The sequence below is a fragment of the Hylobates moloch genome, unplaced genomic scaffold, assembly GCF_009828535.3.
Source record: "Hylobates moloch isolate HMO894 unplaced genomic scaffold, HMol_V3 SCAFFOLD_2, whole genome shotgun sequence".
NCBI lineage: Eukaryota > Metazoa > Chordata > Mammalia > Primates > Hylobatidae > Hylobates > Hylobates moloch.
In genome coordinates, this window is record NW_026652277.1 from 84,747,927 (window position 1) to 84,773,758 (window position 25,832).

A 25,832-nucleotide genomic window follows, 5' to 3' on the forward strand; every position below is an offset into this window, starting at 1 on the left:
GTTGTTAAGACTACATAAAACAGTGATAAGTGTCTATATGTAGTTTCGCTTGGCCTAGGTGTGTTTCAGTTGGGTATATTGATGAGGCATTTTCCACTTACTGTGTTGTTTATGTTTCTACCTGTCAGCCCTGCTTTCTGTTAAAGCAGAAACTGAGAATTCCTTCTGGGCAAAGAGTAAGATAATAGGTAAATTCATCAAGGAGAACAAAGTCTGCCTTTCACAGCAAGAAAATGAAAGACTGTTGATCTCATAAATTCTATGCTCCAGTGAGTGGATTATAAATCACTTTTTAGGTTCTGAATATTTTGCCTGAGAAGAATCATCTCTAAAATCAAAAACTATAGGCCGGGCACAGTGGCTCACACCTGTAATGCCAGCATTTTGGGAGGCCGAGGCGGGCGGATCACAAGGTCAGGAGATAGAGACCATCCTGGCTAACACGGTGAAACCCCATCCCTACTAAAAATATAAAAAGTTAGCCAGGCATGGTGGTGGACGCCTGTAGTCCCAGCTACTCGGGAGGCTAAGGCAGGAGAATGGCGTGAACCTGGGAGGTGGAGGTTGCAGTGAGCCGAGATCACACCACTGCACTCCAGCCTGGGTGACAGAGTGAGAGAGACTCTAAAAAAAAAAAAAGAACTATAGAGGGATACACAATATGTCAAAATATTAAAGCTTTTTTTTAAAATTGGGAACACTCTTAGGATATTGGGATAATTAATTAGGCAATGATTCAAAGATGTTTTGTATTAAAATTCAGAAACCTCCAAAAGTCTAGAAACTTGGAAGAGATTCTTGGATTTGACCATCCACAGTTATTATTATGAACCTCTAAAAAAAGATGGGCTAAACGGTAGGAAATGAGATATAACTTTGATGACAACCATTCCCTTTGCACAGGGCTTTAGAATAGGTGGAAAACTGCAGCTGTTACCCTTGAACTTATCAACTAAAAGGGGTCATGAGTGAGACAAAAACAATATCTAGTTACAGGTTCTTTGATTGGGTGATTCATAATGTGGTTAATAATTCAGAGGAGTTTATCGTGATACCAAAACCCCTGCACAAGATTTGTACAAGGAAATTCATTCTGCCAAGTAGAAAATCTTAAACAGAACCTATAAAGAAATAACTTAAAAGCAAAACAAAACAGTCTGTCCCCATCATCCATGTACCTAGTATTCACTGTTTGACAGAGTTTGGAATAATCATGAAGTTTGTCATCCAAAGCAGAGTCACCACACACATGCAAGAACCAACCAGAAAATGATAAATGCTTGAATTTTCTTGGGAAATGGCAAAATGTGATTTTTAGAACAGTTGGCTAAGTATAACTAACCTTAATGTTTTTAAGATTTGGACACCAAAACAAAAGCATTGGGTTTTTCCTTAGGGACTGGCATTTAAATTGATTTGTCAGTCAAAAAACCTAGAAATACCATGGCACCCAGTAATCTTTTGATTGTCTTCCCAATTCCACTACACCAAAAGCAAATCAAGCTTGTGAGAATATATATATAAAAGATATGTGTGTGGTTTTGCTTGTACAGCTGTCTTATACATTTTATTTTATTTTATTTTATTTTATTTTATTTTATTTTATTTTATTTTATGTTATTTTATTTTTTGAGATAGCATCTCACTCTGTCATCCAGGCTGGAGTGGGTGAGGTGGCAAGATCATAGCTCACTGCAGTCTCGATCTCCCTGGCTCAAGTGATTCTCCCATCTCAGCCTCCAAGTAGCTGGGACTATAGGTGCATGCTACCACACCTGGTTAATTTTTTTCTTATGTTTTTATTTTTAATTGTTTTTATATTTTATTTTATATTATTTCTATATATTTTATGTATTTTTGTTGTTAATAAAAATGGTTTCTAGACAAGCCTCCACCTGTCATTTAAGCCAAGGCCAGATTAAAACTCATGATAATGTCTTCAGGACATCAACACAGTTATTTAAAAAGTGAAAGGGTCAGTTAGTTTGCTGATGGTTTCGGGTAAAAACTGCCAGTGTATTGATTGATTGAGTTTTTTTCTTTCCCACTGGATTGTCATTGGGAATGACAGTTATGTCATTGAGTGTGCATCATCTTGACTTTAGTGAATAGATAACAGTTACTAAGGGGAATTCTCTTGAAAATCCTCTTCCACTGCCATATTAGAAGGCATTGTGCAGAAGATAGTACTTCAGGGGACTTGCACGGTAAATAACCAAAACAATACATTATAGTCATTACAATCAACAGTTACAAACCCTTTTACATCCATTATATTGTCTGGTCCATATAGTAACTCTAAAATGAGAAGAAGGCAGATTATTCCTCAACAAAAATGTATAAGCACCTATAGTGCGCCAAGCACTGTTCTGAGCTCTCCAGATCCCACAGTGAACAAAAGAAGCAAAAATCCCTGCTTTCATGGAGCTTCCTTTTAGTGGGAGAGAGAGTAAAATAAAATGATTGAATATTAGCTATGAAGAAAAACAAAGTAAGGAAGGAGAATAGTGAATGTCAGAGAAGTGCTATTTTTGAGGACAGATTGGCAGATGTTATCCCTATTTTAACTAGAGCAAAGTTCTCAGAGAAACATGATTTTCCCTGGGTGTTAGAACTTGTAAATAACAGAACCAGGAAAGATATCTGCATCTCCTGCTCCAAAATCCGCTATCCCTATGGCCCTTTTATGACAGTCCTAAAAATCTGGTAATCCAGTATCCATTTTTCTGTCTTTTCTATTCCCAGCCAAGGCTCTGAGGTACAAACTTTTCTACTTCCCAGTTTTGAAAAGAAGGTAATTTCTTTTTAGGCTTTTTTTTTTTAGAATTAAAAGGAACTTGACTTTTGGGTTTTGCTTGGAGGTACATGGTCAGGCTCAGGAGCAAAAACATCTCATAAAAATAAAAATACTCCCACATTTCAAAGGAATAGTCCATGTGTTTCAAGCCGTATCCAGCAAAGTGCAGTGATTCTGTTGAATCTAGCTATCCCTGTGTACTTTGTCATTGGGAGATTAGACTTCCATGTTGCTTTTGCAACCAGGATATTAAAGTAGAGATTTCATGTCTTTCAGAATAGGCTTCACCAGAATTTTCTCCAACCTAAAGGATGATCATGACTATGGGATGATGCCTATGGGATAATTCCATTGTGACCAGCACCTATATACCATAGTGACAAACCCTCACATTTGTCGTATCTGTTTGTCATATTTATCAATGATGACTTTTCATTCTAAAAGCCCTCCTTCCCTCCCTGAGAGCTAGTAAAATAATTGGATATTGGCAATTAAGGAAAACAAAGCAGGGAAGGGAAATAGTGAATGTCAGAGAAGTGCTAAGGAGCAGTCTCTGGACCACTTTTCCTGAGGATTCACAATTAAAAAAAAAAAAAAAGAAAGAAATTCTTAATAGCTTTTTTTCCCCTAGTAGTCCCACCCAACAATCTGAGTCTCAGAGGAGCACTTCACATGTTAGTGTTTTAAAAAGGAAAAAATAACAGTCTAATCTATTTCATATCCAATAAATATAGTCCAATAGTTGTGAAAGCTGATGGAACTTTCCAGGAAGGTGTCCATACTTGTATGCATAATCAGTACTTCTAACTGTTGAGTGAAAGGTTCATCTCAGCCTCCACTGTTTGCAGTGAAAACGAAAATCTCTTATGATGGCTACTGGGAAAGAAAGTGTAAGAAGTCTTTTTTAATGGCATAGAAAGAAGAGCTGGGAAATTGTAGGTAGCAAGTCATAAAATGATTTTATAATAGAAGATAGGATTTTTAGGGACTGGCTGGTTTAGACAGCTTAGGCTTTTCTTTTCTTTTCTTTTCTTTTTTTTTTTTTTTTTTTTTTTGCATTAATTTCCTAGGCTTTTTATTTTGGAACTCCTGTACTGGACCTGAATTTTTAAAAGGTATTAAGTCCTTTGGATCAGAACAGCTGTTAGTCCCTGCAGAGCAGTGCTTAGATTGGAATGTCTGGAAATCCCAAAGAGCCGTCTGGCGTCACTTAGTCTATTTGGCATGTTCAGGTATTCACGTGGAGAGGAACAGCAGTGTCGCAGCTGGGGAACTTTTCACATGACTTTGCCTCACTTCATGGAGATTTTATTCAAGACAACTAGATGGCAGATAGGGAGGCAGTTTTGAGTAATGGCTAACATGTTTGGCCCCTTTTCAGGCCCCAAGCTAAAGAGTAACTGAGTAGTGGCTCTAGGACTTCTTCCCCTCCCTACAAGTTCACAGTTGCTGTATGTTTCTGGTGCTTACCCCTTCTGTTCATCTCAACACTTATTGAGGGCCCCTGCTACATATTGGAGCCATAGAAATATAAGAGAAGGTGGTCCTGTGCAAGAGGGTATGGAGACATGTGTCAGATGAGGTGAATGTGAGGCAAGATCAACATGGTGCACGAGTTGACATCAATTGGAGAGGGAGTCAGATAAGGTTCTTTCACCGCTCTTTAGCGTGGAGACTGCCACTTTCATCTTGGAAGGTATTGTTCTGCCTGCTGTAGTTTGTGAGACATGGGTAGTCCTTGAGGCCACACTGAAGCTTCAAAGCTGAGCTCTGTTGGGTAATTGGAAGGTGCTCTCTGCTCCTCTATGCTCAGAAAGTACATTAAAAAAACACAAGATACCCTCTTATTGCCCGGTTTACTTGAAAATGTTGCCTTCAGTATACTCAATACAGTTAACCATGCTGGAAAAAGTATTGCAGGATTTGGATCCTGGTTCCCAGGGACTTGTGGGTGCACTGTCAGGAATGCACCCTTGATAACCATAGCAGGCACTGTGGTTCCTGTGGAGAATCTGACACACACTCCTCCTGTACTAATTCACAGGGCTATGTGCTGAGTTGTACACGCTTTTACTGTGTGCAGTGAGTGTATCCCACCCAATCACTTAACCTGCACAGCCTTTCATTCTCAGCACATTCTCCTAGCTGGCCCTAAGTCCAGCTCTGATCTTTCTTCAAGACTCCAGGGTTAAAAGTATTCATGGAGGCTCTGGCCCTTCATTTCCTTCTGTAGTTTAAAGAAAGATGAGTTTAGCTTCTCTGGCTATTTTCAGCAAGAAAGTTCTTAGATGTGGAGATGGCAAGAAATATTTCTTCCAGTTTGGCCTGACTGGCTGACCTAGACTGACCTTAGCCTCACTTCAAGAATTCCATGATTCCTCATAATTATGGCATGGGTTCCTACTGACCATTTTTGCTGTCCCCCTTAGGAAAAAATATTTGAAACATTTAACCTATTGTAATGAGGCAAAGTCTGCATAAGGCAGTGAGAATTAGGGAAAGGCTTGGATTCATTTATTCAGCAAATACTGAGTTTGTACTATATGTTGGCCAGTACCCTACTGTACTGGAGATGGAGCAGTGAATAAAACAGACAAAAAGTATGGAGTATTTATTTCTGGAGCACTTGTTTTAAAAAAGCAGTTATGCTTTTAGAATGTGAAATCCCTTGGGGAGCCACCATAGGTTGGATGGTAAGTAGAGTATCAATTTTGTATGTTATTGCTGAAATGCCTAGGACAGTTCTGTTAATTTAGATTTTCTTTTCAGGGTCATTTGCTGTTAACTTGTAATATCCTTGAAGAAAAAAAGATTTCCCCAAAATATCAATCTCTACACAGTTTCTCTGTAAATTTTCTAAACTTTGAAATTAAAAGAAAAAATTAATGCACTTTAATTCTAGTTAAATCCTTTGAACATATACTACTAGATAAATGTGTTTGTTTTGTTATAGGTAAAAGGAAGCCTTTTTGTTAACTGCCAAGATTTGTAGTCATTTTCATTTCTAACATAGCAGCAAGATGGGGAACTCCTGCTATTTTGGTTTCTACACAATTGCATAAGTCTCTTCTTGTATTAACTTAAAAGCTTTAGTTCCATTTTTAAGGAGCTGGAGTCAGACTGAAGACTGGCTCTTAAATAGCACCTCAATGTTCTTGCTGTTGATTTTGTCATAAAAGTAGAGGTTTTAATTCGGGATAAAGCCTAAGTTGATCTTCATTTCCCTTACTTACTCACCACACCCTTAGTTGGGAGAAGCCGTTTATTTGAACAGTATACCTACCCCTTTTTAGAAACACTTCCTCTTGAGTGTCATCGTGCCCAGGGGACTTGGGATATGTTTCACTGTGCTTACCTGGAGAAGGTGATGGGGAATCATACATTATAGTCATTCAACAAAGTAAGGTATATTAAGAATAGATTTTTAAAAATCAACTTCGTTTTATATAATCACCAAAAAATATGTATATTTTTCCATTCCCTTTGTAGCCCACAAGACGGTCTGCCAGATTGTCAGCGGTAAGTACCTTAGAACCACTTCAGTGTTAGTTCTTATGAGTACATGTTCCCTTTGTCCAAAGTGAAGCAGCAAAAGGAAGATTAACATGGTTTCCCATGAGCTTATTTTCTTTTTGAAAATTACCTAGGGTCCTCATGTCTAGCAAATTTGACCAGTGTTGCCAAGCAATTCACTTGATCAAATGTGTCAGAAAAACAGTGGCCAGCCCCATTACGAAGAATATAAAGCAGGATGTTGTTTGACATTGCTAGATCTCTGAAACAAAAGTAGTATATTAGGCAAAGTTACAGTCTTCAGATTCTACCTATGATGTGCTGAAGTGGACAGAATTCTGATTCTCTGTCTACAACTCATACTTTAGAATGTATGTATGAGAATGTTCTGAAAGTTGTCTGAGTCCATATACTGTAGCCTCATTTCAGACCTAAAGAATCTTTGTAACAGTAATAATTCTACTTTGCTATTTGGAGTCTCCTTCTGTGGGCCAAGAGATTCTTGCGGGGTTAGGATACAAGTTGAGATGGGCAGATGTGGCTGAGCCTCCGAGGTGGACATCCTTCAGCTCTTCCTCACCAGCCTGTGCTCCTTACTGGCTCTTATGCTCTTCTCTTTTGCTGCTCTCCTAAGAGATTAGCTGGACTCTAGTGGAGGATTTTGGTTAAAATTCCTGCAGCCCAGACTTCCCACTGAGAAGGTAGAGGGAAAGGCATTGGCATTTTGGCTGACACTATGTTAGTATATCCCCATACTAGCTATTACAGAAGCTTCATGCTACTTTGGTCTTCAGGAAAGCATGGATTTCATTCTCAACCCAAATCTGTGCCTGGTACAATATAGGGAATCAAAGCAAAAATGGGTATTAGGACCACTCACAAGTTCAGAAATACAGCCATTTGGATTGGGCGAGCCAGTGTTTCACATGAGTCTCATAAGGAAGTATATTAGTCTGTTTTCACACTGCTGATAAAGACATACTCAAGACTGGGCATTTTACAAAAGAAAGAGGTTTAATTGGACTTACAGCTCCATGTGGCTGGGGAAGCCTCACAATCATGGTGGAAGATGAGGAGCAAGTCGCATCTTATGTGGATGGCAGCAGGCAGAGAGAGCGCTTGTGCAGGGAAACTCCCATTTTTAAAACCATCAGATCTCATGAGACTCATTCACTTTCACAAGAACAGCACAGGAAAGAACTGCCCCATAGTTCAATCACCTCCCACCAGGTTCCTCCCATGACACATGGGAATTGTGGGAGTTATAATTCAAGATGACATTTGGGTGGGGACAGAGCCAAACCATATCATTCTGCCCCCAGCCCTGCCCAAATCTCATGTCTTCATATTTCAAAACGAATCATGCCTTCCCAACAGTCCCCCACAGTCTTAATTCATTTCAGCATTAACTCAAAAGTCCAAAGTCTCATCTGAGACAAGGCAAGTCCCTTCCACCTGTGAGCCTGTAAAATCAAAAGCAAGTTAGTTACTTCTTGGGTGAAATGGGGATACAGGTATTGGGTAAATACATCCATTCCAAATGGGAGAAATTGGCCAAAACACAGGGGCTACAGGCCTCACGCAAGTCCGAAATCCAGCAGGGCAGTCAAATCTTAAAGCTCCAAAATGATCTTTGACTCCTTTTCTTGCATCCAGGTCACACTGATGCAGGACGTGGGTTTCCATGGTCTTGGGTAACTCTGCCCCTGTGGCTTTTCAGGATACAGCTTCCCTCCTGGCTGCTTTCACAGGCTGGCATTGAGTGGCTGCGGCTTTTCCAGGCACACGGTGCAAGCTGCCAGTGAATCTACCATTCTGGGGTCTGGAGGGCAGTGGCCCTCTTCTCACAGGTCCACTAGGCAGTTCCCCAGTAGGGACTCTGTGTGAGAGCTTCAACCCCACATTGCCCTTCTGCATTGCCCTAGCAGAGGTTATCCATGAGGACCCTGCCCCTGCAACAACGTCTGCCTGGACATCCAGGTGTTTCCATACATCTTCTGAAATCTATGCAGAGGTTCCCAAACCTCAATTCTTAACTTCTGCACACTCGCAGGCTCAACACCACATGGAAGTTGCCAAAGCTTGGGGCTTCCACACACTGAAGCAATAGCCCCTGTACCTTAGCCCCTTTTAGTCACAGCTGGAGCGGCTGGGAGACAGGGCACCAAGTCCCTAGACTGCACACAGCAGAGGGACCCTGGGCCAGACCCATGAAGCCATTTTTTCCTCCTAAACCTCTGGGCCTGTAACGGGAGAGGCTGCTGCAAAGGTCTCTCACGTGCCCTGGAGACATTTTTCCCATTGTCTTGTGCATAACATTTGGCTTCTCATTACTTAGGCAAATTTCTGTAGCCAGCTTGAATTTCTCCTCAGCTCAGAAAATGGGATTTTCTTTTCTATCGCATTGCCAGGCTGCAAATTTTCCAAACTTTTCTGCTCTGTTTCCCTTTTAAAACTGAATGCCTTTAACAGCACCCGAGTCACCTCTTGAATGCTTTTCTGCTCTGAAATTTTTTCCACCAGATACCCTAAATCATCTCTCTCAAGTTCAAAGTCCCACAGATCTCTAGAGCAGGGGCAAAACGTTGCCAGTCTCTTTGGTAAAACATAACAAGAGTCACCTTTGCTCCAGTTCTCAACAAGTTCCTCATCTCCATCTGAGACCACCTCTGCCTGGATTTCATTGTCAATATCATTATAAGCATTTTGGTTAAAGCCATTCAACAAGGCGTTAGGAAGGGTCAAAGCCATTCAGCAAGTCTCTAGGAAGTTCCAAACTTTCTCACATTTTCTTGTCTTCTTCTGAGCCCTCCAAACTGTTCCAACCTCTGTCTGTTACCCAGTTCTAAAGTCACTTCCACATTTTCAGTTATCTTTCAGCAGCACCCCACGCTTCTTGTACCAATTTACTGTATTAGTCCATTTTCACGTTGCTGATAAAGACATACCCAAGACTGGACAATTTACAAAAGAAAAAGGTTTAATTGGACTTACAGTTCTATGTGGCTGGGGAAGGCTCACAATCATGGAGAAAGGCAAAAGGAGCAAATTATGTCTTACGTGGATGGTGGTAGGCAAAGAGAGAGAGAGCTTGTGCAGGGAAACTCCTGTTATTAAAACCATCAGATCTCGTGAGATTCATTCACTAATCATGAGAACAGCGCAGGAAAGACCCACCCCCATAATTCAATCACCTCCCACTGGGTTCCTCGCACGACACATGGGAATTGTAGGAGTTACAATTTAAGATGAGATTTGAGTGGGGACACAGCTAAACCGTATCAGGAAGAGGTATCAGTCACTAGGAGGACTTAAGAGCTGGGGTTGCTGTTGTGAATCTCCAGGCAGTTAGGGGAATAGACCTTGTAAGTCAAATGAAAACCAAAATTTAAAACAAAGCTTTTCCTGAGCACCAGAAACCAGCAATATAAGCACCTTCCACTGAGATCATTCCCTGTGCTACCGAAACAGAGCCTCCTCAGAGGCCAGCAGGATTACAGACTACAAAACCTCATTTCCTGGTCCTGTCAAAACACTTGAATGCTGGGTCAGAGGGAAAGGTCTGTCCTACAGAAAATAATATAAAAGGAAATGGTTTACTGTAAATGAAGAAAACATGTATATTCATACAGTATATCAAAGCTTAGGATAACAAAATGTTTTAAATTCTGAAAATGTAAGAGCCATGAAAGCTGCTGTATTTGACCTGCAGATTTAGGGTGATAAGAAGATTAATAAAAACATTTCTTAACTTTTCAAGCTCGATTTTCTTTCTTTATTTGAAAGGTCATTTCTAACAGCCAATCTTCTGAAATCGAACTGTCTACAATTTCACTTTATGCCCTTGATGAAAAGGGGGCAGATTCAGTGTGAACCTGAATTACCTAGAGGCACTAGGGAGGAACATGTATTTTTCTCCATAGGGGGAGACCCTGGCCAGTGTTTTCTATTTTAAAACCATTCTTCTAGTGCCAGGAGAGATGTACACTTTTTTCTAGTTCTATGAGAGAAATATTTGCCCTAAAATATCTACAGAAAACTCCTGGTGTAAAATGGTTATCTTTCCCCAGTTATCCACATGTGCCACCTCATCTCAGGCCCCTGGGAAGCTGGCCAGGGCTGAAGCATTGTGTGGCAGAGGGTCCATGGTCACACAGTGTGCAAGTGCTGTTCATGGGAACTGGAGGAGGACCACATGAGGCAGGAGAAAAATAGTTTCCTAGGGGACTCTTCGGCTAATAATATCTGTGAAAAATTTTAAACTTTGGGAGCTAACAGTAGACATTTTATCATTATAATTATGTTCTCAATAAAAACCTTTAGAAACAAATGAGCCCAATGTATCTGGTTAGACAAGAGATTCTCACCTTGAGCTGGCATTGGGGAGAATAAAAGTAGGAAGAAGCTTGGCAACAGAACTCGAAATCTACATCAGAAGTGGAAGGATTTGGAAGTGATTTTGAAATACTTCACAGGCAGCAGTCTTCATTACCAGTTGGGCTTTGCTAGTGATTGTGCTGTGATTTCTAGACTGTTAGGAAGGCCAATGCAACTGAATTCATTGAGTCCTTTGGCCATGGGCCTGAGTCATTCCTCTTGCTGCTGTGCTGTGATAAAAGGAAGAACAGACACATTGGAGATAGAAGCTTAGACCTGTTCCTGGAGAGCTATTCTGGACCAGGGAATAAGGAGTCAGCTTTTCGATCTCACCTGCAGTTCCCTTGTGAACCCAGGGTGAAAATAGTTATGAAATGCAGAGATCTTTATGCTGTTACCTGATGCTGAAAATAGGATGAAATACTTTTTAATGACCAAAGCCATGTCAAAATGGATAGTTGTCTTTGTTAGTCCTTTTGTGGGTTTTTTTGGTGCTGATAGTTGTCTTTTTCAGTATTTGTGTAATTTAAATTATCTTTGCAGAAACCTCCTCCACCAAAACCTGAACCCAAACCAAGAAAAACATCTGCTAAGGTAAGAAGTGCTGTTTCCCACTTTTGGCTTTTTAAACAATGAATAAATTATAATTCCCTACCTCACAATCATTCAAGGAAAGGCCATATTTAATGATCCAAACTAAAACCGTTACCACTGTTACGGGCTTGCTTAAAGGCATAAAGCACAGTTTTCTGCGTTAATAAGAGCGTGTTTTACATTTGGTCAGTGAGGCACAGGAAGTCAGAGATGTTGCTCTGAGAAGCCTCATGTCCGAAGGGGGTTTGGCAGCAGCCTCGTGAACATGCGGTTCAGGTGGCACGCGGCAGGGATGAGTTTGGGCCCTGGCAGCACTGCCCCACCATGGGAGGAATTTGGGAAGGGGCTTCTGACTTCATCTAACTGGATTTTGCAGGCCAGTCTGAGGTCTAATAATAATAATATAATAAGGCCAACAGGTAATACTAGCATTTATAAGGCCTTTATGGTATGGCAGATAAGGTTGATTGCTCATATGACCCTCACATCAACTCTGCTGAAGTAGATACAAATATCCTGTTTGCAGGTGAGGAAACTGAAGTACAGAATTCTTAGGGAACTTACCCAAAATGGCTTTTCTGCACTCTGCCCTTTGGTATTGTCCCATGTGAATTGTTTAAAACTTATGTGTGTAGTGGTGTGAGTAGGTGATTTCAGAAACAGAACTCAGTTTGTTGTTTGGTCTTAAAATTAGGAACTTTTCTTCATCTGGGCTTCATTTCCTGGCACCTTCCCAGCTTTCTAGTCATGCGAGCCACATGTCTCCACATGAGGGGTTTCATTGGAAAGCAGCCGCAGAGCCACCCCCTGGCTGGGTTCTTCCCCAGCTCTGCCTCCTCCTTCCCCAAGTCCTGCTGCTACTCTCTCCATGGCAGAACCACTTCTCCCCTTACTGGAGGGGAGGTCCACTGAACAAATCCAGGAGAGGAATCATTGTGTTTTCCACAGAAGAGAAAGTACACTCGACTTTCTGTGCAACCTGTTATTACATTTTCACAGAGACTCGTATTTGTGCAGTGTAACTCAGTTGAAACCCAGCAAAATTAGGCTCCCGTCTCTCCATAAAGGCCACCATGATGGTGACGGTTGTACTTCACCTTGTGTTTGGACAGAGGCTGATTGATTTTAGCCATCATCACACCGTGTCTAACATTCTCTTTCCCTGTGCTTTGATCCTCTGTTAGAAAGAACCTGGAGCAAAGATTAGCAGAGGTGCTAAAGGGAAGAAGGAGGAAAAGCAGGAAGCTGGAAAGGAAGGTACTGCACCATCTGAAAATGGTGAAACTAAAGCTGAAGAGGTACTTTCCATAAATACCTCCCACTGATTGAATCAGTGTCTTTAAAGAAATTTCTCAATCCTTCAGCCGGTGATAGCACGTTCTTAATGTCTCTTTTTATTGCCTGTAATGTTATTGCAGATCCACATCTCTCGCTCAACTGTTAATGTCTCAACCTCCAGAGGCACCCCACCCAGCACACTGTCAGTAAAGGGGCAGATTGAAACAGTGAGAGTTAAGGGTACAGTAGAAAATTCTGCATGTTTGCAGTGACTAGAATCAGATAGTAGTGTGGTGGTTTGTTGTTTTTTTTTTTTTTTAATTATCATTATGAAGAGTGGGAGCTTGCAGGTAAGGCTTCTGTGGTTGTTTGAAAAGCAGAAAGCAATAAATGCAACCAAGTGTTTGTGTAATATATTCCTGCCTTGTCTTCTTCACTCAGAGTTGAAATAGGTTTTGCAGTAAAGCTGGAAAAAAAAAAAGAAAACAAATGTTCAAAATTGTGTGTGTTGGTGGGTGGAATTCCCTTTGCTTATAGTAGTTTCAGTAGTAACTATATGTTTTTTTTTCCTTTCTTTTTCACAGGCACGGAAAACTGAATCTGTAGATAACGAGGGAGAATGAATTGTCATGAAAAATTGGGGTTGATTTTATGTATCTCTTGGGACAACTTTTAAAAGCTATTTTTACCAAGTATTTTGTAAATGCTAATTTTTTAGGACTCTACTAGTTGGCATACAAAAATATATAAGGATGGACATTTTATCGTCTCATAGTCATGCTTTTTGGAAATTTACATCATCCTCAAGTAAAATAAATATCAGTTAAATATTGGAAGCTGTGTAAGATTGATTCAGCATTCCATGCACTTGCTTTAAAATTTAGTCCTGTGCATACTGTGGTGTTTTTACTGTGGAATTTGAATTTTTCATGCAGTTTTTCTAGAGCAATAATCAGTGGTGCTTTTGTACCTAGGTTTTATGTGATTTTAATGAAACATAGATAGTTGTGGCCACCTGCTGACTATTTGTGGTTTAAAATAAAAGGTTTACTTGTCTGCAGAATACCTGACTCTTAGTATCTTTACTGCATTTTGGGAGTGTTTCATTTTATTGTTGCAGAAGATATAAAGAATTTTGATAGACCTTGCCATAGCGGTATCTCCAATAAGTCAAATAAGATTGTTTCTTAATTTTCTGGCCTTTAACATTGTTACTATTTTAATAAAATCATCTATGAATGCTAATGTAGAAGAATTACATCTAATTCACTTTATACCAGAAGTGGCCAGCAATGATTACTGTATAATAAAACTTCATAAAGCACTAATTTTTTAAAATCGTTATAAATGGGATATAGTGCTGCTAAATCAAAGCTGGTAAAAAATAAATAAATAAATAAACTAAGGCTTAACTTTGAAAATCTCCCACTTTCGAAATAATAAATACTAAGTCGCATTTGTACAAAATCCTTCGCATTCAGTTGAGAACTTCACAGCTTTGAAAGTGCTTTACCCAACATGAGCATGTTTCAGCCTTGCATCAGTTTGAGAATGGAGTTTGCATGGGTATTATGAGAGCTCCTTTCTAGGATAAGAAATAGGGACGTGGAGTGTATTTGACTTACTGGAAGGAGAAAATCCAGGCTGGAGTCTTGAATTTTAAACAGTGTCTTTATGTCTATGAAAGGACATAGCAGTGCCAGGAACAGAGGAGTTATTTGATACGTGTAATTTTTTGTTGTTGTTTGCAACCTGAGAAGTTTGGTAACTGCATAAGCACTCCAGGAAAGCTGAATTCTGGGCATTCGGCTTAAATGAAGACTTGAATCTTTTAAGATGGCAGGTAGTGCCTGTGCTGCTCAGGAACTCCTGCAAAGAAGCTGTTGTTCCTTTGGGCCTTAGATGCTTTTATATTGTGCTTATGAACAAAAACAAAGTTCCTCCAGACTATACTTTGGGGCTAAGAACTTAAACTTGCCTCCTTGTCTGTCGTTAGTTGACTGCGTATATCAACCATGTTATATACAGAATAACCTTGTTCATAGTTTACTTGGCTTCTGAGTATGAAAAGTACTTTAATTCATGAGTTTTGGACATGCTAAAAACTGCTTTACCTCAAAAAAAAATATTTAGTATCCAATGAAGTCTTCACAAAAATATTTTCAGTATACAGTTAGTACTCAGTTGAAGTATATTGCTGGCTAGTTTCCATTCCAGAAGTGAACCATAAATTCCCTAGGTTTACTTACCAAATACTACAATAATACATAATGCAAAAAGTCAAAATCTTTTTTCCTCCCATTCCTACATCCCAGAGATAATCACTGTACACCACTTTCTCTGTTTTCTCTTTCTCATGTGTGTGTATGTGTGTGTGTTAGGGTTATGTATACACACACACATATACGTATATATATAATTTTTAAAAGAGAATCAGTATCCTATTTTGAATTTATTCAGTCTGTAGTTGGAGAAATAGATCATTTCTAATATTACAGTGCTGTCAATGATACCGCAGTAAACATGCTTGTATACAAAGCTTTGCCTACCTATGTATTTCTTCTGCTCAACTAAATAACTTCCCAGAAGCAGAATGTCTGAATCAAAGGGAATATACATTTGACATTTTGACTGCCTCCAAAAAAGATGTACCAATTTCCCCTTCCATCACCAACATTTGAATACCATCTCTTTCCACCTTTGCCAGCACTCATTTTGGTCAGTCTAATAAATGAAAATATGCCTCACTTTTAATTTTAAACATATTCTATTACTAGTAAAATTAAACTTTTTCTGTTTAATGGTCATTTGAATTTCTTCTGTGAATTCTGATTTTGTCTATTTTTCTATTGGGGAGTCAGTGTGTTTTAAATCATTGTTGCTCATAATAACCATTGATGCTATTACTATTATTAATAGCGTCAATTATTACTATTATTACTATTAGTAATAGCATCAAACACACAAAGATCAGGGGTTCTGTAGGCTATTGGTGTCTACTTAAGTACAATATATGGATATTATCGTGGCCACATTGACAAAACGAGCAGATATCATAGAGACCACAGCTACCTGAAATAACCCAGGATCCCTAAATTGGTCCCCCAGAACTTGAAGATTTGATGAATATACTGCCAAAGATAAAGACACACTACCTTCAACTCATGGAAGTTGTGGGATTCTCCGTGCACTGCCCCACTGCTACCCCTTTGGTGAATTTATAGAAAATTAGAAAAAGGTTCTTCTTCTCTAAGACACTTGTCTGCTAATTTGCTGGAGAATCATAAAAGCCCTACGAATCTGCAATCACTTTGAGTCAAATGGTACCCCCTGTAATTGAGTTGCACTATTTGTACACTTAAAATTTACTGCACACTTAAAATTCTCTCTGGAGGCTACCCCATGGATTCTGCTGCAGCATGTGGCCCTGGAATCCCCAATTATAAGTTCTGTGAAAAGTTAATCTGAACCAAAAGTCAAGATACAATGGTCAAACAATAGGTGAACCATCTTAAGTGTATGTTTACATAATTAAGAAGTTGGAAACAGGTATGAAATAAAGGTTTCTGTCCCCAAATTTTAGGGGACATAACTGTTGGTTAGAGGTACAAATGCTATGCCTTAGGTTGACCAAAAATAGTGGGCTTAGAGAAGCTGTCTCAGCTCAGCTATCACATGCTAACGTGTCTCTTTTTTGAATATTTTTCCCTTCACCCTGAGTGCCAAACTTTTATTATTTTCTATTTATTATTTTATGCAGAATATTGATTTAAAATCTTAGGATGGTTATAATGATTAGGATAATAATAGCCAGAATGTTTTTAAGGTCCTGTAATAAGCACTTTACATAAATTTTAATTTAGGAGAAAATGTTTAATTATTTATTTAAATGTAATGTTCCTATCCCCTAGTGAAAATAAGCCCAATTTTACAACACCAAATAGAGACTTAGGCTCACTTAAAGCCATAAAGGGAACTTTGTGATTATGCATCTCTTCCCTCATGGGAGAAGAGAAAGTCTTTGAAAGCCCGGTTTTAAAATGATATTTACATGTATATCTTCATGACTTTAAATTAGGCAATGATTTCTTAGGTATGACATCAAAAGCACAAGAAACCAAATTAAAAATAAGTAATTTAGGCTGGGCACGGTGGCTCACATCTGTAATCGTAGCACTTTGGGAGGCCGAGGGCAGATCACCTGAGGTCAGGAGTTCGAGATTAGCCTGGCCAACATGGTGAAACCCTGTCTCTACTAAAAATACAAAATTAGCCAGGTGTGGTGGCACATGACTGTAGTCCCAGCTACTAGGGAGGCTGAGGCAGGAGAATTGCTTAAGCTCAGGAGGTGGAAGTTGTAGTGAGCTGAGATCATGCCATTGCACTTCAGCCTGGGCGACAGGAGCAAAACTCAATCTCAAAGAAAAAAAAACAACAGAAGATTTCGATAGACATCGCTCCAAAAATGGATACAAATGGCCAATAAGCACATGAAATATGAGAGGACAATCAACATCATTAGTAGGGAATTGCAACTGAAAACCATAATGAAGAATCACTTTATACCCACTGGGATGGCTATTATAATAATTTGAAAGGAAAAATAGTACTGAGAAGATATAGAGAGATTTGAGCCTTCATTCACTGCTGGTGGGACTGTAAAATGGGAAGCCTCTTTAGAAAACAGTTTGGCTGCTCCTCAAAAGTTAAGACAGTTATCATATGATCCAGCAATTCCACTCCTAGGTACATACCCAAGAGAACTGAAAGCATATGTTCACACAAAAACTTGCACATGAATGTTCATAGTAGCATTATTGGTAATAACGAAAAAGTGGAAACCAATCCAGATGTTTATCAACTGATGAGTAGATAAACAAATATAGTATGTCCATAAAATGGAATCGCCATAAATAGGAATGAAATATTGATATATGTTACCACACAGATAAACCTTGGAAACAAAATGCTAAGTAAAAGAAGCCAGACATAAAAGGCCACATATATGAAATGTCCAGAATAGGCAAATCCATAGAGACACAAACTAGATTATTGGTTGCCAGGGGATGGGGGAGGAAAGAAAGGGAAGTAGCCACTAGAGGGTGGAGGGTGTCTTCTGTGATGTCCTGGAATTAAATAGTGGTAATGCTTGCACAACTTTGTAAATATACTAACAACTACTGACTTGTATTCTTTTAAAAAATGACTTTTATAAGCCTACTGAGAGCACAGGACTTAGGAGGCCTGAGCTTAAATCCCAGCACTATTTCTCAATAATTGTGTGAACCCAGACAGGTCATTTAAGTTCTAGCTCTCAGTTTTCTCTGTAAAATAAAGACAGTATCTGTTTGACAAAGCTGTTAAGATTGAATGAGATAGTCACTGTGAAATCACCTGGTGCAGTATCTAAAATACAGTAGGTTTTCCACAAATATCAATTGAACTCATTGGATGAATACAAACGGGCTATGTAGCCATCTTCTGATGAGTATATTCCACGTTTTTTGTCAGAGGCAGTGGGTATCCCTTGAACAATGCAAAGGAATTGTGCTTCTCTTAGAAGGCAGTATATTATAATGTTTAAGCTTGTGAACACTGAAGCCAAACTTGTCTTGGTTACTCACCAGCTGTATGACCACAAGCGTTTACTCAGTTATTTATATTTTAGTATTTTTATATATAAATGGGATTAAAAATGGTGCTTACTTTATAAGGTGTTTAGAAGTGTTAAATGGCACAAATTAAGTGTTCAGGGAGTGATGTGGTTTGTCTGTGTCCCCACCCAAATCTTACATTGAATTGTAGTTCCCATAATTCCCAAGTGTCGTGGGAGGGACCAGGTAGAGATAATTGAATCACGGGGGCAGTTTCCCCCATCCTGTTCTCATGATGGTGAATTAGTTCTCATGAGATCTGATGGTTTTATAAGGGGCCTTCCCCCCACCTTCACTTCTGACTTCTCTTGCCTGCCACCATATAAGATGTGCCTTTGTTCCTCCTTTGGCTTCCACCACGATGGTAAGGGCTTCCCAGCCTTGTGAAACTGTGAAACCATTAAACCTCTTTTTCTCTATAAATTGCCCAGCCTCATGTATGTCTTTATTAGCAGCATGAGAATGGACCGATACAGGGAGTATTAATATTTCTAGCCGAAACTTGGAGCACATTAGTTTCTTGAGGAGTGGTTGCATTGTCTCATTCTCCCTTGGGCCTCTAGGACATGACAAATTAAATAGAGTCAGTAAATACTTGTTGAGCTGAATTTGGTCTTTTATGGACAAGAAATGACCAAGCTCAGGGTTGTTAGCACTGCTATAACCATCTCCAACTGAAGCTAATTGGAAGCTATATGTTTGGTGTAGCCCAAACATATAAACCATAGTTCTGGCAAGTATTCCTTGGAATTAATGCAAAAATTAATCTTTATCTAATTTAGTTTGGATTTAAAGCCTTTTAAAACACTAATACCACAAATTTAAGAAAATATTTCTGTTGGTTGTGGTCCTATTCTTGTGATAATAACTTGTTCACCTTGTGTATACACATTTATTTTTAATCTAGACCCAAGTTCACTTTTGTAGAAAAATTATACTATGATCTGTAATACCTTTCTTTTTAAATCATATAATATTCAACAACTGAATACAGAATATCCCCTTAGAGATAAATACACCTGGACCTACATTAATGGGTCTCACTGGGTTCCTTGAAGCCAAGTCATAAACTCTAAAGTTGAGAAGAGCCTCTGAGGTCATCTAGTCTCTCCCCGATGTGGCTTAGATTTCTCTTTACAATAGGATCAAGCAAAGAGTTACTCAGACTGATTAAATACATCCAGTTTGAAGAAGTATCATCCAAACAGCTCTGAAAGAAAGTTCATCCTTATTGCTGAATTAAGAACTGTCTCCTTGTAGCTTCCAATTATTGATTCCAGTTAAACTATGATCAGGCACATATAAGCTAATTTGATCCTTCCCCCAACAGCTGCTCAAATATCTAAAGATGTCTATCACATCCTGTCTAAAACTGTTTCTCTTACCCTTCCAGATTATGGTCATAGGACATAAATGTCTTTTTTTTTTTTTTTTTTTTGAGACGGAGTCTTGCTCTGTTGCCAGGCTGGAGTGCAGTGGCACGATCTCAGCTCACTGCAACCTCTGCCTCCTGGGTTCAAGCAATTCTCCTGCCTCAGCCTCCCGAGTAGCTGGGACTATAGGCGCATGCCATCACGCCCAGCTAATTTTTGTATTTTTAGTAGAGACGGGGTTTCACCATGTTGGCCAGGATGGTCTCGATCTCTTGACTTTGTGATCCGCCAGCCTCGGCCTCCCAAAGTGCTGGGATTACAGGCATGAGCCACTGCGCCCAGCCGATGTCTTTTAAAAGTGTGATGCATTTAAATGAGTCATAAATTCAGATGGTTGAGAAAAAGGAGCAGGAATATTCAAAACTGTCACATTAGGTTGAACCAAAAGAAAGGTTTATCTCCTCTTCTCATTTGGACCTGCAAAAACAGCATTTTCCTACGGCTCAACCTACACTTTCTCTAGCTGTTCCCCCCTCTGCAAATTTGGTTAGTGTGTCTTCTGTGAGTTCATCCTGATCTCTAAGAAGTATATTTTATTAGGCAAAGAGTAATCCAGGAGTGCACCAAAGTCTGTCTTCCAAGTTCATCAACTTAGCAAAAATATATTGAACACCTAGGTATCAGGCATTTTGCAAGGCAGTAGTGAAGCAGTAGTGAAAAGGTTCGTTTCCCTGCTCTTACAGTTCTTAGAGTATAGTGGGTGGGGAAGCCAACATTAATTACATAGTAACACAAATAAACATACATTTACAAGAGCCATTATGGAATCCTAACCTCTTTCGTGGTACACCTTTAATGTAGTTTCTCTAATGGATTTCATTTTGGGAACTATATCTCCATGACTTTAACAGATGTTAGCCATAAACAAACCCACAAGAAATTAAATACGTTAACTTAATGAATAACATCTTAAGAGTATTATTCATCTGGTTGCCAGAGAGTGCCTGCCAAAAATGACAATTTGGGTTTGGCGTAATTAATGTTTAGTTGTACTTCCAGGAAATAATTCGTCCTGAGTATTTCTTGTGGCTCTTCCACTAATATATTTTTGTACTAGAAAACCCTAGAATGTCACACAAATTGCCTATGGAATTTGAATTTGAGGTAAAAATAGTTTTGGGGAATAAATGATAAGAGGAAGGTAGCCTCAGAGTTAGGAATCATAGACCTGGGCTTGACCTTAATAATTATCTGATGTAGTTTTATTCTTGGAGCTGAGTCTCCTTTGAATTCCAAAAGAATTGCTTTTTTTCTTGAGAAATTTTTGAAATCTCCCGAAGGTAGGATCGAATTGGAATAAGGTGATTTTAAAATATGCTTTTGTTCTTTAATGGAATTCAATGTAGGAAATTGATAATAAATGGTACTCTTAAAAACTGGTATATACAAAGCACCACAAGCTGCTTTTAACAAGCAACTGTTAAGCAGTTACTATGTTCTGAGCCCTGTGTTACAAGAGTAATCACAACCCCAAAAAGAGATTTAATTTTTGGCTTTGTTCTTATAAGGCAGAACGGGCCTTTGGCCATATCCACTTCTGGATTTTTTTCCCAGCAAAGTTGAATACTAATTCATCAAAACTGAGATGGAGTAAAACCCTCTGTTAACAGCACTTGTCTACAGGGTGCCCCGTGATGGATAGAAACAAATGGAAACTTTATTGATCTTTTCTGTTACAATGAGTTGCATTTCCTCTTGCATTTTCACAGCACCTCTCTTGACCTGTATTTTGTACTTACTTCATTCACACTGTAGAACATTATTTCCTTGTCTCTTTTCACAAGTAGAATTTGAGCCTCTGGAAGCAAGGAGTTATTCATCCTTATTTCTTCAAAGCACCTCAACTAGTGCCTGGTACACAGTAATTATTTGGTGAATGTTTATTTGTTTGGCGGACTAAAAAGTCCAAGTTGTTCTCCCGAGTTCAAAGTACCATTGACCTTGAAGGGAGAGAAAACTAAAACACACAAAAAAAGAAAAAATGTTTTCCAGAGCACAGAATTAAATGTTAAATGTATGCAGTTCCGACTAAAAATGCTTTAGGAGAGCAGAGAAAGATACCACCTTGGGCGGCTTGTTGGGAGATTTAATGGTAAAGAAAGGGTAGATGTTGCCAATGCTTTAAGGAGGTAAGAGTGGATCTGAGAGGAGTTTGAGTGGCTGTTCAGACAAGGGGACAACCTTTCCAAAGGCTAAAGGTAAGCGTGGGTACTCAAATATCCCTGAAGTAGGTTCTTCTCTCCAAACCCAAGTTTTGGATATCTGAGCAAATTGATTCACTGTTCTGTAAAAGGATTTGGTTGGATTAGATTAATGGTTTGTAAAACTATTTTTTTAAAAGTGGTAGAATAATAACAATTCTTTCTCGGTGGTAGTAGGGGAAGCTATAGGGACACTATGACCCACCCTCTTGGCCATCACCTCAACCTCAAGGCCACTCCTGGGGCTCATCAACTGAATCCATGGGACACAATTTGAAGACTACTGAACTAGGAAACTTTAAAGGCTGAGAGGACAAAATAACTCCTCTCGACGATCAATGCACACAGTTTTTGCAGAAAGATGAGGAGACACCATGTCTGAGCAGAAGGTTGATGGAATGAGGCAGTAGGAACCGAGACTGTGAATACAGAGCCATCAGCACCATGCCTGGCACACAGTAGGCACTCAGGAAATGTTATGTAAATGTATGTGGGAACATAGGCAATGCACAAAACACCCACAAGATCATAGAAAGCTTTGAAAGTCAGCCACCAGTGTTTGGACTTGATCAGCAAGAAACATGAAGCCACCCTAGATTCTTCCATGGGGGAAATACAGGATGAGCATGTGTCTGGGGAAAAGGAGTCTGGCAACTAACTGGATCCCTCAATTAACTCATATTTTATCTTTAATTAGAATATAGTCTGGATATTACATATTAGGAAATTACTGTTAGCTCTATAAGTTATAATAGTGGTATTGTAGTTATTCATAGGAAATGTGTGCTGAAGTGTTGAGAGATAAATGGTTGTGACAGCTGCAACTGATTTTCAAATGATTTACCAAAAATATTACCCATACATAATATACCTATTATATATGCACACATATGTATACACATATTCATCTAGATAGATACATATGGCAAAATGTGTGGTGGTTATATTGGTGTTTCTTACAATGTTTTTTTTCTGTATGTTTGTACATTTTTATAATAAGAGAAGTGGGAAAAAATGTTTTTCTTTCATCTTCTTATAAGAGAAAGAGGGCAATTACTATGATAATCATAAACATTAGGAGAATGCTTACCCTGCGTAATAAAGAAATTGGCCTGACCCAAAGAGAGGCCTGGTCCTTGTCCCTGGCTTCTGGGAGGTAACCTTTAAACTCTTGGAATTTTCCAAGTGAAAGAAACGTCTTTGTTATTCATGGTAGGCTAGACAACTCCTGGTAGTTTATGCTAACAAGGTTACCCATGGTGTGGCCCTTGAGCCATGTGGTGTTAGCTTGACATTGGAGAGTGAGGGGAGAGACTAGAAACTGAGTTTAACCACATGTGCAAACAATCAATCATGCCTACATAATGAAGCTCCAATAAATACTCTGGACACTGAAGCCAAGGTGAGCATCCCAGGTTGGCAATATTACATGTGTATTGTTGCACATTGAGACCAGGAGAGTAGAACATCCTGTGGATAATGGAAGCTTTGTGTTTGGAGCCCTCCTAGATTTGGCCCTATGTGTCTCTTCCTTTGGCTAGTTCTAAGGTGTGTCCTGTAGTAAACTGTAACAGTTATCAGTGTAATGGCTTTCAGTAAGTTGTTAGCTCATTCAGTGAATTATCAAAACTAGGCATGGTTTTAGAGACCCACCCTAGGCTTGCAGTTAGTGTCAGAAGTGAGGACAGTCTTGGAGACTGTCCCATTAGACTTTGCAGTTTGCCTAATTTCAGATACAGACATTGACATTCTCCTTAGTGCTTTAGTGTGAATATTTAATACTCATAACATGAGTAGTAATGGGTTGTTGTAGGTGCTACTATTTTGCCTATTTTACAGATGAGGAAACTCAGGAACGGGGAATTAACTTGTTCAACATCATACAATGAGTAACTGGTAGAACTAGAATTTAAACCCTGACAAGCTACTCCACAGCCTGTGCATCTTGTTGATTAAAAAAAGAAAGAAGGGAAAAAAATAACTTAGAGATACAAGTGAAAAGAATTCCAGAGTAGGTAAGTCCAGGAAGCAATGAAGGTTGAGTCCTGTCCCCTCTGTTCTCTAACTACAGTTCTGTAGAGCAATAATGGTCCTCCTGAATGAGGACCCTGAGGCATACCAATACCTTGTTCTCTAAAAGAAAGAATCAGTGATGTTTAGTACTACATACTTTGTTTTCTAAGGCCATTAGGTGGGCTAATTAGTTTTACAAAGAAGGCTAAGAGGTCTAACAGAATGGGCTTTCTCATTAACTCTTTGCTTATCCAAGTAGCCAGACATCCATATTCTCTGACCATTCCAGTTAATACCAAGCTTCCTGTAAAATTTCAGTGGCATGGAAAAATGCTTTAAAGGGGAGAGTAGTCCCACCTCTCCCCACTAATTGATAGTTGAAAATAATCCAAATCTAAATGGCATGTGCTTCAGAATGCCAAAATAGGGGTGGTAAGAATTGCAATACCCTAAGGAAATTATATTACAGAAGATTTATCTAATAAGTGAAGCTGCCATATACTTTTCTTTTTCAAAATCCAAAATGCTCCAGTAGGAGGGTTCTAATTTTAACAGACCACAAGTCTCAAGGCTTTGCTAGAACTATGATAGTTTTTTAAACCAACTAGCTGGATATTCATTAAATCAAATTGTCACAAAAGCTTGCACATAAATGGTACTATATAGGTGCAAGGAAAAGTGTGAATGACCATAGTTGGACATTTGCTCTTTTAATATGTGCATTGGTGTGTGAACAATAGCCTTACACAGGTTGTAAGGATGCTATTCTTCTCTTGCCACCCCCAAAAGCCTAGAGGTTCACTAGTGGGGGAAAAAATTAGGCAATGCCAAGAGCACATAAAAAGATGAGAAATTCAAGAGATTAAAACCTCTGGTGCTGTTTTATTCTCCTAAATTAGGCCTAATGGTCAAATGAATCTCTAAGAGGTTTTAGTTTATGCCCTTCTATGGAATTCCTTAAGTAGCTTATATTTCACTAGAACAAAAAACTCACAACTCTAAACATCGTGTTTTGAGATTATGCTTTGCTCTAGTCATTTTGTGATTTTTTTCAATCATTAAAAAAAGTTCCACAAGAAAATTATGCATTGTCCTAAAACCTTATGTAAGGAAAAAAAAAAGGAAAGAAGAAAAACATATACTAGCAAAGGAAAATAGACAATGTGTACATGTTTCTTCATCTGTAAAATAAGAATAACAAAAGTGCCTATCTCCTAGGGTTGTTATGAGGATTACATGAATTAACATTTTTAAAGTGCTTAGAACAGTGCCTGGCTAGTGGTAAGCTACATAACTTTATTTAATAAAACTGGCGCAACTGGAATAAAGTGAACATCAGAAAACCTGCTCTGTCCTCCTTGCAAGTAATTAAGTACCATGAGGTCTTTCTGGAGACAGAGAGAATTGAGGTACAGTGGGAGAAATGTGTTTCCAGCAAGTCTTAGCTAAGTGTGTTATCCCTTGGTTTATTTTCATTATATGAGTTTTTGATTCCTGCATACTTTGAAGTTTGCCTCAAGGGAAAAAGTTGAATTGGGACTCTTTGTGACTAGAATCTTTGGCCTGGAAGGTTGGCACCTTCAGCTATTTCTCATGCCAAGCCTTTGAGATGCTGTTCCCGTTCCAAAAGCTGACAGGAGCTTCCTTGCAAGTTCCTCTGAAAGAAATGAATGAGACTAAACTCCAACAGATTTCTGCCTTTACAGACCCTTAACCAGCCTAATTAGCTTGGTGAATTAGCAGTGTGAAGGGTAGAATGCAGAGTGCGCCCTAGCTCTGGGGTAGAGGCACATGGGGCCCCCAAGATCAGGAAGCAGGACCAGTTCTACATAACCAGCTGGGGAAGCTCCAAAGAGGCTGCAGTGAAAGACTGCAGAAAAGCTCCTGCCATCCTGCAGCTGATTCCACACACACACACACACACACACACACACAAAAGTGGATTCTGAACTGTGAACTATGCAAAATTATA

The 25,832-nt window shown here is 39.2% G+C and overlaps 1 protein-coding gene across 5 annotated transcripts in view; it reads left to right on the forward strand.

The window, feature by feature from the left end:
- Positions 1–13,622, forward strand: part of HMGN3 (high mobility group nucleosomal binding domain 3) — a 34,528-nt gene extending 20,906 nt beyond the window's left edge. The window contains exons 3-7 of one of the 5 annotated variants that reach the window (XM_032152735.2): positions 6,287–6,316; positions 11,231–11,281; positions 12,466–12,579; positions 12,700–12,799; positions 13,144–13,622. In XM_032152735.2, coding sequence (XP_032008626.1) covers positions 6,287–6,316; positions 11,231–11,281; positions 12,466–12,579; positions 12,700–12,799; positions 13,144–13,157 — 309 coding nt within the window. In that variant the 3' untranslated portion in view covers positions 13,158–13,622. Of the gene's footprint in view, positions 1–6,286; positions 6,317–11,230; positions 11,282–12,465; positions 12,580–12,699 lie in introns of all 5 variants that reach the window. The other 4 variants (XM_032152754.2, XM_032152733.2, XM_032152765.2 and 1 more) reach the window with 4 other exon arrangements.
- The last annotated feature ends 12,210 nt before the right edge of the window (positions 13,623–25,832 follow it).